This window comes from Salvelinus fontinalis, chromosome 25 (assembly GCF_029448725.1).
Source record: "Salvelinus fontinalis isolate EN_2023a chromosome 25, ASM2944872v1, whole genome shotgun sequence".
NCBI lineage: Eukaryota > Metazoa > Chordata > Actinopteri > Salmoniformes > Salmonidae > Salvelinus > Salvelinus fontinalis.
The window spans coordinates 40,071,696-40,087,011 of NC_074689.1; the positions used below are offsets into that span (position 1 = coordinate 40,071,696).

Below are 15,316 nucleotides of genomic sequence, written 5' to 3' on the forward strand. Positions count from 1 at the left end.
CGGCTACTGATATGTCTATAGAGACAGTCACTCCTGTCACTGATATGTCTATAGAGACAGTCACTCCTGTCACTGATATGTCTATAGAGACAGTCACTCCTGTCACTGATATGTCTATAGAGACAGTTACTCCTGTCACTGATATGTCTATAGAGACAGTCACTCCTGTTACTGATATGTCTATAGAGACAGTTACTCCTGTCACTGATATGTCTATAGAGACAGTTAATCCTGTCACTGAATAGACTATAAAGACCAGGGTTGTCCCCGACAGTTAAAAAACATTAGTTGACCTAAAGTTATCTGTTCTTGCGAAATGTTTGCATGCATATTTTTCCATATATATACACCCAATGTGTTCTAATGAAATCAACTATATGCATTGAGCTTGTCTGATGCTTTAAGCTTATAGTTTGATGAAATAAGACAAATTCCTCAAGAGGGCGCCAGAGATCTAGATAACCTGAAGAAAAAAACTTAACCTGACTCAACCATTCTCCTCCTGCTGGCTTTCGCAGATTCTGCCATTACACTCCTGAAGTTGCCAGTAATTTTGTAAAATGTATATTTTAATATTTAACCTTTAGTTTACTATACAAGTCAGTTAAGAACAAATTCTTATTTACAATGACGGCCTACCAAAAGGCCTCCTGCGCGGACGGGGGCTGGGTTAAAATATATATATATATATATATAGGACAAAACACACATCGATAAGATGTGCAGGTGAAAGGCTACACGTGAGGCAGAAACCTTTCTCATGTGGAATGCCAATTTATCCTACCATTTCTATCGATCTGCCAGGTTTTCATGGAACTGTTTAATTTAATGTATAATAACGTCTTCATATATATTGGTGCTCCCAAGTGGCACTGCATCTCAGTGCAGTGAAGTAGTTGTTCCCCTTGCTCTGGCGATACCCTCGGACAGGGCCAGGCAGGATGTAACCACACCCACTTTACCAAAGCACAGCCCTCACACCACTAGAGGGATATCAACAGACCACCAACTTACTACCCTGAGACAAGGCCGAGTATAGCCTACCAAGATCTCCTCCACCGCACAAGCCAGAGGGGTGCAAAAACAGACTGGAAGACCACTCAAGTAGAGTACATCAAAAAAAATGATGTGTGTCTCTCTCTACGTGTGTCTGTCTCTCTGTCTGTGTGTCTCTGTCTGTGTGTGTGTCTCTGTCTGTGTGTGTGTCTCTGTCTGTGTGTGTGTCTCTGTCTGTGTGTGTGTGTGTCTCTGTCTGTGTGTATCTCTGTCTGTATCGCTGTCTGTGTGTATCTCTGTCTGTGTGTATCGCTGTCTGTGTGTATCTGTGTATCTCTGTCTGTGTGTATCTCTGTCTGTGTGTCTCTGTGTGTCTCTGTGTATCTCTGTCTGTGTGTATCGCTGTCTGTGTGTATCTCTGTGTGTCTGTGTGTCTCTGTCTGTGTGTCTGTGTGTATCGCTGTCTGTGTGTAACCCTCCCAGCCCAACAATGACCGTTGGTGTATCTCTGTGTCCCTGCAGACACTTATTATAATAGTGTCTCAGAGCCACTCTAGACAGAGGAAGCAGAGAGCTGCTGTGTGTATCTCTGTGTGTCTGCAGACTCTTATTAAAATAGTGTCTCAGGGCCTCTAGACAGAGGAAGCAGAGAGCTGCTGTGTGTATCTCTGTGTCCCTGCAGACTCTTATTAAAATAGTGTCTCAGAGCCTCTAGACAGAGGAAGCAGAGAGCTGCTGTGTGTATCTCTGTGTGTCTGCAGACTCTTATTAAAATAGTGTCTCAGAGCCTCTAGACAGAGGAAGCAGAGAGCTGCTGTGTGTATCTCTGTGTGTCTGCAGACTCGTATTAAAATAGTGTCTCAGAGCCACTCTAGACAGAGGAAGCAGAGAGCTGCTGTGTGTATCTCTGTGTCCCTGTAGACTCTTATTAAAATAGTGTCTCAGGGCCACTCTAGACAGAGGAAGCAGAGAGCTGCTGTGGTGCAGGACATGGTTTTGGGGTTTTCATTGAGCTTCACTTAAAGGGGTGTCACTGTCCAACCAGCCCTATATTTAAAGGTCCTGCCCAGCAGGAGTTGTATCCACCAGGCTAAGTTACCGTGGTTACCCACCCGGAACATTTCTTGTGCCCATTTTGGGGATTTGATGGTATTTCTGATTGGCTTAACGGACCACCACTAAAGACCTGTGGAGCTTCTCAAAGTAATGTTTTATTCACCTCAAACAGCAAGCAAGCAAACAAAGTCTGTTTTTAAAATCCATTGAAAAAGGTACCATAAGTTCCTCAAAGTATTTGCGAAATCTTTCCAGCTCTCTCCCTTTTCGATAACCACTCAGCGTGAAAAGGGAAACATGTCATGCTCTGATCCAGTGGAAACCTCCTAAAAGAGGCCTACCTGACCACTTCTTATCAGTGCTGGACGTGGACTGAAACAGGTTCCGGTACTCATTTTGGGTGCTGGTATTGTTTATATTTAGGTGCAGGCGCTCCACAATACTGTTGAGATAATATTCTATAAAGAGGAACAGGCGCTCCACAATACTGTTGAGATAATATTCTATAAAGAGGAACAGGCGCTCCACAATACTGTTGAGATAATATTATATAAAGAGGAACAGGAGCTCCACAATACTGTTGAGATAATATTATATAAAGAGGAACAGGCGCTCCACAATACTGTTGAGATAATATTCTATAAAGAGGAACAGGCGCTCCACAATACTGTTGCGATAATATTATATAAAGAGGAACAGGCGCTCCACAATACTGTTGAGATAATATTATATAAAGAGGAACAGGAGCTCCACAATACTGTTGAGATAATATTATATAAAGAGGAACAGGCGCTCCACAATACTGTTGAGATAATATTCTATAAAGAGAAACAGGCGCTCCACAATACTGTTGAGATAATATTATATAAAGAGGAACAGGCGCTCCACAATACTGTTGCGATAATATTATAAAAAGAGGAACAGGCGCTCCACAATACTGTTGAGATAATATTATATAAAGAGGAACAGGAGCCTCAAGTGTAACCGGTGTGAAATGGCTAGCTAGTTAGCGGGGTCCGCGCTAATAGCGTTTCAATCGGTGACGTCACTCGCTCTGAGACCTTGAAGTAGTTGTTCCCCTTGCTCTGCAAGGGCCGCAGCTTTTGTGGAGCGAAAGGTAACGATGCTTTGAGGGTGACTGTTGGCAATGTGTGCAAAGGGTCCCTGGTTCGAGCCCAGGTAGGTGGGGAGGAGAGGGACAGAAGGATAACTGTTACACAAGCAGTAGAAAATGTTAGATGACGGAGCTGAAGATCTCTTTCTTTCCTGTCCTGCCGTCCAAAGACCACCTGATCATGCTGCTGCTCCAGTTTCAACTGTTCTGCCTGCGGCTAGGGAACCCTGACCTGTTCACTAAACGTGCTACCTTGTCCCGGACCTGCTGTTTTCGACCCTCCCTCTCCACCGCACCTGCTGTCTCGACCTCTGAATGATCGGCTATGAAAAGCCAACTGGCATTTACTCCTGAGGTGCTGACCTGTTGCACCCTCTACAACCTCAGGGAATATTATTTGACCCTGCTGGTGATCTATGAACGTTTGAACATCTTGAAGAACAATCTGGCCTTAATGGCCATGTTCTGTTATAATCTCCACCGGGGCACAGCCAGAAGAGGACTGGCCACCCCTCATAGCCTGGTTCTTCTCTAGGTTTCTTGCCAGGTTCCTGCCGTTCTGGGGAGTTTTTCCTAGCCACCGAGCTTCTACACCTGCATTGCTTTATAAATACAAGGTCTTTATCAATACATTTGATTGATAGATAGAGAGAGAAGCATGTGATATCTGGCTTATCACACCTCTCTCTCTCTTTCCCTCTAGGTCTCTATATGTATCTCTCTCTCTCTGTGTCTCTCTCTACATCTCCATCACTCTCTCTCTTTATATCAATTCAATTTAAGGGCTTTATTGGCATGGGAAACATATGTTAACATTGCCAAAACAAGTGAAATAGATAAACAAAATTAAAATAAACCAAAATTGACAGTAAACATTACACTCACAGAAGTTCCTAAAGAATAAAGAAATTTCAAATTATGTGCATATACAGAGTGCAAATAGTTAAAGTACAAAAGGGAAAATAAATCAACATAAATATAGGTTGTATTTATAATGATATTTGTAGGAGGGGGAAGAGAAGGAGAGGAGGAAGAGAAGGAAGGAGGAAGAGAAGGAGGGAAGAGAAGGAGAGGATAAGAGAAGGAGGGAAGAGAAGGAGGGAAGAGAAGGAGAGGATAAGAGAAGGAGGGAAGAGAAGGAGGGAAGAGAAGGAGAGGATAAGAGAAGGAGGGAAGAGAAGGAGAGGAGGAAGAGGAGGAGAGGAGGAAGAGAAGGAAGGAGGAGAGGGAAGAGGAGGAAGAGGAAGAGGAGGAGGAGAAGAAGAGGAGAAATGAGGAAATGTGGATTTGTGTGGTTCACTCACTTTAAGCTGAGACAAATCCACCATGTTGTGGTCACAGACGCCGCAGCCTCTCTCATAGTTCCAGGAGTTGGGGATGTAGTTCCCTAGATAGTTCAAATACATCTGGAAGAAAAGAACAAATACATCATGAATCAACAACAAACCCCATTGTCATGCTGTTCTCTTATCCTCTCCTTCTCTTCCCTCCTTCTCCTATCCTCTCCTTCTCTTATCCCTCCTTCTCTTATCCTCTCCTTCTCTTATCCCTCCTTCTCTTCCCTCCTTCTCTTATCCTCTCCTTCTCTTCCCTCCTTCTCTTATCCTCTCCTTCTCTTATCCCTCCTTCTCTTCCCTCCTTCTCTTATCCTCTCCTTCTCTTCCCTCCTTCTCTTCCCTCCTTCTCTTATCCTCTCCTTCTCTTCCCTCCTTCTCTTCCCTCCTTCTCTTCCCTCCTTCTCTTATCCTCTCCTTCTCTTCCCCCTCCTTCTCTTCCCTCCTTCTCTTATCATCCATTGTCATGCTATCCTCTCCTTCTCTTATCCTCTCCTTCTCTTCCCTCTCCTTCTCTTCCCTCTCCTTCTCTTATCCTCTCCTTCTCTTATCATCTCCTTCTCTTCCCTCCTTCTCTTATCCTCTCCTTCTCTTATCCTCTCCTTCCCTTCCCTCCTTCTCTTATCCTCTTCTTCTCTTATCCTCTCCTTCTCTTCCCTCCTTCTTTTATCCTCTCCTGCTATGTTGATTTGTCCTTTGCAACAAAGTTTCATATAGTATTAAGAGAACAGTATATTCCACATGGGTGTTTGGTGGTAGTCTGTGTTTACTAGTGATTTACTTTGGTAGTATGTTCAATAGGTCGCATCCAAACTGCCACTCTATTCCCTACACAGTACACTACTTCTGAGCAGAGCACCGTAGGTCTGCAGGAATGTCCGTCTGGACTGAGAGGTCACAGACAGGTCACAGGAGAGGAGTAATTATTCTCCCTTCTGAAGTCAATCACGAGCAGCTAGGCAGGTCATACTGTATAGATAGATAACTAGCAGCTAGGCAGGTCATACTGTATAGATAGATAACTAGCAGCTAGGCAGGTCATACTGTATAGATAGATAACTAGCAGCTAGGCAGGTCATATTGTATAGATAGATCACGAGCAGCTAGGCAGGTCATACTGTATAGATAGATCACTAGCAGCTAGGCAGGTCATATTGTATAGATAGATCACTAGCAGCTAGGCAGGTCATATTGTATAGATAGATCACTAGCAGCTAGGCAGGTCATATTGTATAGATAGATCACTAGCAGCTAGGCAGGTCATACTGTATAGATAGATCACTAGCAGCTAGGCAGGTCAAATTGTATAGATAGATCACTAGCAGTAAGGCAGGTTTAGCTTCAGTGTATTCAACATGTTCTATAGGAGCTAACGTAAGGAAAAATAAATTAACACAATTATGGGTTGTATTTACAATGACATTGGTTGGAGAGGATAAGAGAAGGAGGGGGAAGAGAAGGAGAGGATAAGAGAAGGAGGGATAAGAGAAGGAGAGGATAAGAGCAGGAGAGGATAAGAGAAGGAGAGGATAAGAGAAGGAGGGAAGAGAAGGAGAGGATAAGAGCAGGAGAGGATAAGAGAAGGAGAGGATAAGAGAAGGAGAGGATAAGAGGAGGGAAGAGAAGGAGGGGGAAGAGAAGGAGAGGATAAGAGAAGGAGGGAAGAGAAGGAGAGGATAAGAGAAGGAGAAGATAAGAGAAGGAGGGAAGAGAAGGAGGGAAGAGAAGGAGAGGATAAGAGAAGGAGAGGATAAGAGAAGGAGGGAAGAGAAGGAGAGGATAAGAGAAGGAGGCAAGATAAGGAGAGGATAAGAGAAGGAGGGAAGAGAAGGAGAGGATAAGAGAAGGGGGGATAAGAGAAGGAGAGGATAAGAGCAGGAGGGAAGAGAAGGAGAGGAGGAGAGAAGGGGAGGAGAAGAGAAGAGGAGGAGAAGAGAAGAGGAGGAATATAGACTTAAATATACCCTTCCTAAAGGGAGTGTATTATTCTGCCTACTCACTAGTGTCTATCTGACATCAGTTTGAACCCCAGAGTGCAATTCATCATCATACAATCATAGATATCCCCATAGCAAAACACACACACACACACACACGTGGGAGCACTTTGACGACAGCACTAGTGTTGGGATCCATGTCTTGGCTAAACAACAGATTATCTGGGAGATGGTACATAATAGAACTGTTGGAGGTGAACTCTGTGTGTGTGTGTGTGTGTGTGTGTGTGTGTGTGTGTGTGTGTGTGTGTGTGTGTGTGTGTGTGTGTGTGTGTGTGTGTGTGTGTGTGTGTGTGTGTGTGTACGAGCGTGTGTGTGTGTACGAGCGTGTGTGTGTGTGTGTGTGTGTGTTTCTAATCATTGTAAGCCAGGGATTCTCCGCTCTAACTCGTCTGACGACAACAACCACACAACAGATGTCTTTCAGATGCAACTAAACTAAAGACTTTATTGAACCCAGATAAACTGTTGTGTTAATCCTGCCGTTAACTTTTTGACAGGCCGTTAAGACAGGTCGTTAAGACAGGTCGTTAAGACAGGCCGTTAACCAGGCCGTTAACCAGGCCGTTAACCAGGCCGTTAACCAGGCCGTTAACCAGGCCGTTAACCAGGCCGTTAACCAGGCCGTTAACCAGGCCGTTAACCTGGCCGTTAACCAGGCCGTTAACCAGGCCGTTAACCAGGCCGTTAACCAGGCCGTTAACCAGGCCGTTAACCAGGCCATTAACCAGGCCATTAACCAGGCCATTAACCAGGCCATTAACCAGGCCATTAACCAGACCATTAACCAGGCCATTAACCAGGCCATTAACCAGGCCATTAACCAGGCCATTAACCAGACCATTAACCAGGCCATTAACCAGGCCATTAACCAGACCATTAACCAGGCCATTAACCAGGCCATTAACCAGGCCATTAACCAGGCCATTAACCTGACCATTAACCAGGCCATTAACCAGGCCATTAACCAGGCCATTAACGAGGCCATTAACCAGGCCATTAACCAGGCCATTAACCAGGCCATTAACCAGGCCATTAACCAGGCCATTAACCAGACCATTAACCAGGCCATTAACCAGGCCATTAACCAGGCCATTAACCAGGCCATTAACCAGACCATTAACCAGGCCATTAACCAGGCCATTAACCAGACCATTAACCAGGCCATTAACCAGGCCATTAACCAGGCCATTAACCAGGCCATTAACCAGGCCATTAACCTGACCATTAACCAGGCCATTAACCAGGCCATTAACCAGGCCATTAACCAGGCCATTAACCAGGCCATTAACCAGGCCATTAACCAGGCCATTAACCAGACCATTAACCAGGCCATTAACCAGGCCATTAACCAGACCATTAACCAGGCCATTAACCAGGCCATTAACCAGGCCTTAATTACTCACTGTTCTCAAAAGCTACTTTTTTATTTTATTTAACCTTTATTTAACTAGGCAAGTCTGTTAAGAAAAATTATTATTTACAATGACGTCCTAGGAACAGTGGGGTGAACTGCCTTGTTCAGGGGCAGAATGACAGATTTTTACCTTGTCAGCTCAGTGATTCGATCTTGCAACCTTTCAGTTACCAGTCCAACGCTCTAACCACTAGGCTACCTGCCGCACCTCTCCGTTCGTCACGGCTGCTGGGACATTTATAAGGTTCTGTATGATGACACGTCTGCCCAGGCTGGCATGCACTTCATCAGGCCGTACCAATAGAGAGTCAATGTGCAGGGGAACAAGGTAATTGAGGTAGATATCTACATAGGTAGGATAAAGTGATGAGTCTAAAGAATTAGTGCAAAAAGAGTCAATGCATATAGGTAAATAGTTAACCAATAGCTACGCAGACTATTTAGCAGTCTTATGGCTTGGGGGTAGAAGATGTTCTGGGTTCTGCCGGTTCCAGACTCGGTGCAGCCCCAGGAGAATGATTACTGTCAGCTGTGAGGAAAGACTAGAGGTATAGAAGAGTCTCCCAGGAGAATGACTTCTGAATTTACCAGACATCCTGCTATGGACTCACTGACCCAGTGTTATAGTACTGGTACGGAGGGAGGGAGAAGGGGGATGGACGGAGGGAGGGAGGGAGAAGGGAGGGATGGACAGAGGGAGGGAGGGAGAAGGGGGGGATGGACAGAGGGAGGGAGGGAGGGAGATGGACGGAGGGGGGGGGGGTTGGACGGAGGGAGAAGGGGGGATGGACGGAGGGAGGGAGGGAGGGAGGGAGGGAGAAGGGGGGATGGATGGAGGGAGGGAGAAGGGGGGATGGACGGAGGGAGGGAGAAGGGGGGATGGACGGAGGGAGGGAGGGAGGGAGGGAGAAGGGGGGATGGACGGAGGGAGGGAGAAGGGGGGATGGACGGAGGGAGGGAGGGAGGGAGGGAGGGAGAAGGGGGGGATGGATGGAGGGAGGGAGAAGGGAGGGATGGACAGAGTGAGGGAGGGAGAAGGGGGGGATGGACGGAGGGAGGGAGGGAGAAGGGGGGGATTGACGGAGGGAGGGAGGGACATGGGGGGATGGACGGAGGGAGGGAGAAGGGGGTGATGGACGGAGGGAGGGAGGGAGAAGGGGGGGATGGACAGAGTGAGGGAGGGAGAAGGGGGGGAGAAGGAGGGATTGACGGAGGGAGGGAGGGAGGGAGAAGGGGAGATGGACGGAGGGAGGAAGGGAGAAGGGGGATGTACGGAGGGAGAGATGGATGAGGGAGGGAGAGGTTAAATTGCAGAGAGGGGTGGAGGGAGAGAGAGAGAGGGAGGGTTGGATGGAGGGAGGGAGGGGGGGATGTGATCAAGAGGGATGTAGTGAGAGAAGGGAGTGAGGGAGGGAGAGGGATGTAGTAAGAGAAGGGAGTGAGGGAGGGAGAGGGATGTAGTGAGGGAGGGGAGTGAGGGAGGGAGAGGGATGTAGTAAGAGAAGGGAGTGAGGGAGGGAGAGGGATGTAGTGAGGGAGGGGAGTGAGGGAGGGAGAGGGATGGAGTGAGGGAGGAAGAGGGATGTAGTGAGGGAGGGGAGTGAGGGAGGGAGAGGGATGTAGTAAGAGAAGGGAGTGAGGGAGGGAGAGGGATGTAGTGAGGGAGGGGAGTGAGGGAGGGAGAGGGATGTAGTAAGAGAAGGGAGTAAGGGAGGGAGAGGGATGTAGTGAGGGAGGGAGAGGGATGTAGTGAGGGAGGGGAGTGAGGGAGGGAGAGGGATGTAGTAAGAGAAGGGAATGAGGGAGGGAGAGGGATGTAGTGAGGGAAGGGAGTGAGGGAGGGAGAGATGAGGAGGGAGTGACACCAAATGTTGGCTGGATTCTAGTGAAGTTCCCCCAGACAGATTCTAAAGAGTCCCAACCATTCCTCCAACGTAGAATCCTGCAGAATCCCTCTAGAGATGTTTCAGCACAGCACAGAAAGTTGGCTTGTCCACCAGCCTTCCAGGCAGCTCCCGGGGGGGGGGGGGGGGGGGGGGGGGGCATCTTATCATTCTAACTCAAATAAAGCAATGTGAAACACTGACATAATTCAACAAGGCTGGTTTTGTTTTCTCCAGAAACAGTAATCATAAATGTTTCTGAACTGGGGGTCATCATGGATCTGTTCTCAGACACCTGGACAGTGGATTTTACCGTTTACGATTCCAGCATGTTCAAACATTAATATGGTCTTACTCACTTTGGTGTTGGCGTTTCCATGGACGACCACTGGCAGTGTGTCGTACACGGTGTTTCTGACTCGTACTCTCTCCGTTCCAAACTTCAGATGAACTTCGTCTTTAGGGGGAGACAGGAGAACAGAAGAGCAGGGTGTATTATGCTACTGGGGCCGGGCCGGGCCGTATCTAAACATAACCCCAACCCTTTATTTATCTGGCTGTCACAAGGCTCTGTCTGGATTCTGTCTGGCTCTTTGGCTCTTTGGCAAAATAATCAGTCACAGGCAAAAACAGAACTCAGTAGCTGTCTATTAAATGTAGTCTCTCTCTGTGAATAAGGTCGTGAAAATGATAAAAGTTGTTTTTACAGATTGGTACAATTCCAAAATCTATAAATATAAGACACTGAGACTCCGGGAAGCGGTTTAGGGGATAGAGGGGTAAAACGTTTCATCAGCTGGAGATAAGACACCGAGACTCTGGGGATAGAGGGGTAAAACGTTTCATCAGCTGGAGATAAGACACTGAGACTCTGGGGATAGAGGGGTAAAACGTTTCATCAGCTGGAGATAAGACACCGAGACTCAGGGGATAGAGGGTTAAAACGTTTCATCAGCTGGAGATAAGGGACTCTGGGGATAGAGGGGTAAAACGTTTCATCAGCTGGAGATAAGACACCGAGACTCTGGGGATAGAGGGGTAAAACGTTTCATCAGCTGGAGATAAGACACTGAGAATCTGGGGATAGAGGGGTAAAACGAGCCAAAGTGGTAGTTGAGCCATCCATTGTTTCTAGGAAACCACACACAACATGTATAATTTGACCAAATATTTAGGAAGAGGTCATCGTTTCATGAAGTCTGTGAAGGAGAAAACCACATGTAAAAAGTTGTAAGCTAGTTAGGTCCAAAAAACTGATTTTCACCAAGCCAAATGAGTGCATTCGGAAAGTATTCAGAACCCTTGACTTAATACGCATTTTGTTGTTACCTCCTTATTCTAAAATGGATTAAATAGTTTTTCCCCCTCATCAATCTACACACAATACCCCATAATGACATCACAATACCCCATAATGACATCACAATACCCCATAATGACATCACAATACCCCATAATGACATCACAATACCCCAAATGACAAAGCAAAAAACGTTTATATACATTTTTGCAATTTTATAAAAATAAAAAAAATATACCTTTGGCAGCGATTACAGCCTCGAGTCTTCTTGGGTATGACGCTACAAACTTGGTACATATGCATTTGGGGAGTTCATCCCATTCTTCTCTGCAGATCCTCTCAAGCTCTGTCAGGTTGGATGGGGTGTGTTGCTGCACAGCTATTTTCAGGTCTCTCCAGAGATGTTCGATCAGGTTCAAGTCCAGGCTCTGGCTGGGCCACTCAAGAACATTAAGAGACTTGTCCCGAAGCCATTCCTACATTTTCTTTGGCTGTGTGCTTAGGGTCGTTGTCCTGTTGGAACGTGAAACTTTGCCCCAGGCTGAGGTCCTTAGCACTTGAAAGCAGGTTTTTAAAAAGGATCTCTGTACTTCGATCTGTTCATCTTTCGCTCAATTCTGACTACTCTCCAAGTCCCTGCCGCTGAAAAAACATTGCCACAGCATGACTCTGCCACCACCATGATTCACTGTAGGGATGGTGCCAGGTTCCCTCCGGATATGTGATGCTTGGCATTCAGGACAAAGAGTTCATGATCTGAGAGTCCTTTTAGGTGCCTTTTGGCAAACTCCAAGCGGGCTGTCATGTGCCTTTTACTGAGGAGTAGCTTCCGTCTGGCCACTCTATCATAAAGGCCTGATTGGTGGAGTGCTGCAGAGATGGCTGTCCTTCTGGAAGGTTCTCCCATCTCCACAGAGGAACTCTGGAGCTCTGTCAGAGTGATATTCGCAGGGCAGCCAGCTCTAGGAAGAGTCTTGGTGGTTCCAAACTTCTTCCATTTAAGAATGATGGAGGCCACTGTGTTCTTGGGGACCTTCAATGGTGCAGAAATGTTTTGGTACCCTTCCCAAGATCTGTGCCTCGACACAATCCAGTCTCAGACCTCTACGGACAATTCTTTCGACCTCATGGCTTGGTTTTTTCTCTGACATGCACTGTCAACTGTGGGGACCTTATATAGACAGGTGTGTGCCTTTCCAAAACATGTCCAATCAATTGAATTTACCACAGGTGGACTCCAATCAAGTTGTAGAAACATCTCAAGGATGATCAATGGAAACAGGAAGCACCTGAGCTCCATTTCGAGTGTCATAGCAAAGGGTCTGAATACTTATGTAAATAAGGTATTTCTTTTATTTATTATTATTACATTTGCTAAAATAAAAACAATTAAACTGATTTCACCTTGTCATTATGGGGTATTGTGTGTAGATTGATCAGAAATAAATATACATTTAATCAATTTCAGAATAAATCTTTAATTTAACAAAATGTGGGAAAAGTCACGGCACCTGAAAACTTTCTGAATGCAATGTGTAAAAGGTTTTATCATGCTTGTTTTTTACCAAAGTCAAATATTTTGTAAATCATAACCTACAATAGGAGGTTGTAAACTATGACAGGTCATCCTTGTAGCTGTGTGGGCTAATAGAAGCTGTTTTTCAGTCTATCTCAAGGGCATCAGACCGTTAAACAGACATCACTAACATCTGCTTAACCATGTGTATGTGACAAATAAATTGGGGTAAGTGGAGCCAATGGCCATGGAGTAAGTTGAGCCAATGGCCATGGAGTAAGTTGAGCCAATGGCCATGGAGTAAGTTGAGCCAATGGCCATGGGGTAAATTGAGCCAATGGCCACGGGGTAAGTTGAGCCAATGGCCACGGGGTAAGTTGAGCCAATGGCCACGGGGTAAGTTGAGCCAATGGCCACGGGGTAAGTTGAGCCAATAGCCATGGAGTAAGTTGAACCAATGGCCATGGGGTTTCTTGAGCCAATGGCCATGGAGTAACTTGAGCCAATGGCCATGGGGTAAATTGAGCCAATGGCCACGGGGTAAGTTGAGCCAATGGCCACGGGGTAAGTTGAGCCAATGGCCACGGGGTAAGTTGAGCCAATGGCCACGGGGTAAGTTGAGCCAATGGCCACGGGGTAAGTTGAGCCAATGGCCACGGGGTAAGTTGAGCCAACGGCCACGGGGTAAGTTGAGCCAACGGCCACGGGGCAGACATCATCATGCCCCGCGTATACAAACGTAAAACAAGCTGGGGTCTAGCCCTCCCTTGAGATTCCAGAGAACAGCCAAGGAAGTGAGAGAAGAAGTCCATTGGAGCAGCAGCAAGGGATGAAGAAATAGACTGAATGACTCTGACGAGGCGAATGAACTAAACGTAAAACAAGGCGCTTTGTGACAGAGAGGCTGTGACAGAGCAGCAGAGGAACACAAGGTCTGATGACGTGGAGTCTGAGCTTGATAAACATATCAAAAAATCTCGCCAGACCAGTTTCATGTCTGAAACTAACGTCAAATGCAGAGAACTTGCCTACGAATTAGCACATCAATATATAACACCCCTGTCCGAGACAACTGGTCAAGAAATGGAAGGTTAAGTGATATTGAACAGAGAGATCTACATCAGAATGGAGGCATACATTTAAGATATACAATATAGCACACCCCCATTCCATAAATTAAACTTTATCCTGCCAGCACCATCACAAGACACCATCACCCACTTACCCAGTGATGGCTCAACTTTCCCGGTCTCTATTCTAAGCGTACCCCATACCCGGGGTGTGTTGTGCCAAGAAACAAAACTGTTATGTTTAAATGAATTCGGATTATTTCCAGGGATAACACAACATCATGAAATATATGTAGATATCACTGTTAGAAAGAAGACCATTTTTCCCGGAGTGATGCTGGACATATAAGACGGCACAACCCCATTCTCCCCTAATAAAGGCTTGCTGTGGTAACTCACCGATTGCTCCGTTTAAATTCTGGAAAATCCGAGACTTGTGGTCCAAACTCATGTTCAAACTCTCCTGAAAAAAAAACATAAAGAACATTTAAATAAAAAAATGACAAGTGAAAACATCAGGTTATTTTAAATTGGTTTTTGTCTTCTGGGATGTGACGTGATAACAACCCTGGTTAGATAACAACCCTGGTTAGATAACAACCCTGGTTAGACAACAACCCTGGTTAGAGAACAACCCTGGTTAGATAACAACCCTGGTTAGATAATAACCCTGGTTAGAGAACAACCCTGGTTAGACAACAACCCTGGTTAGACAACAACCCTGGTTAGACAACAACCCTGGTTAGATAACAACCCTGGTTAGACAACAACCCTGGTTAGACAACAACCCTGGTTAGACAACAACCCTGGTTAGACAACAACCCTGGTTAGATAACAACCCTGGTTAGACAACAACCCTGGTTAGATAACAACCCTGGTTAGACAACAACCCTGGTTAGACAACAACCCTGGTTAGACAACAACCCTGGTTAGACAACAACCCTGGTTAGACAACAACCCTGGTTAGAGAACAACCCTGGTTAGACAACAACCCTGGTTAGACAACAACCCTGGTTAGACAACAACCCTGGTTAGACAACAACCCTGGTTAGAGAACAACCCTGGTTAGACAACAACCCTGGTTAGAGAACAACCCTGGTTAGACAACAACCCTGGTTAGAGAACAACCCTGGTTAGACAACAACCCTGGTTAGATAACAACCCTGGTTAGATAACAACCCTGGTTAGACAACAACCCTGGTTAGAGAACAACCCTGGTTAGATAACAACCCTGGTTAGAGAACAACCCTGGTTAGACAACAAACCTGGTTAGAGAACAACCCTGGTTAGATAACAACCCTGGTTAGAGAACAACCCTGGTTAGACAACAACCCTGGTTAGACAACAACCCTGGTTAGACAACAACCCTGGTTAGAGAACAACCCTGGTTAGATAACAACCCTGGTTAGAGAACAACCCTGGTTAGACAACAAACCTGGTTAGAGAACAACCCTGGTTAGATAACAACCCTGGTTAGATAACAACCCTGGTTAGAGAACAACCCTGGTTAGATAATAACCCTGGTTAGAGAACAACCCTGGTTAGATAACAACCCTGGTTAGACAACAACCCTGGTTAGATAATAACCCTGGTTAGATAACAACCCTGGTTAGACAACAACCCTGGTTAGATA

General features: G+C 46.0%; 1 protein-coding gene across 2 annotated transcripts in view; it reads right to left on the bottom strand.

The window, feature by feature from the left end:
- Window positions 1–15,316, bottom strand: part of LOC129823271 (procollagen-lysine,2-oxoglutarate 5-dioxygenase 2-like) — a 213,219-nt gene that overhangs the window by 88,133 nt on the left and 109,770 nt on the right. For both annotated transcript variants that reach the window (XM_055882196.1, XM_055882195.1), the window contains exons 6-8: window positions 14,083–14,146; window positions 10,157–10,254; window positions 4,471–4,572 (exon numbers count right to left, since the gene is read on the bottom strand). In XM_055882196.1, coding sequence (XP_055738171.1) covers window positions 4,471–4,572; window positions 10,157–10,254; window positions 14,083–14,146 — 264 coding nt within the window. The remainder of the gene's footprint in view (window positions 1–4,470; window positions 4,573–10,156; window positions 10,255–14,082; window positions 14,147–15,316) is intronic.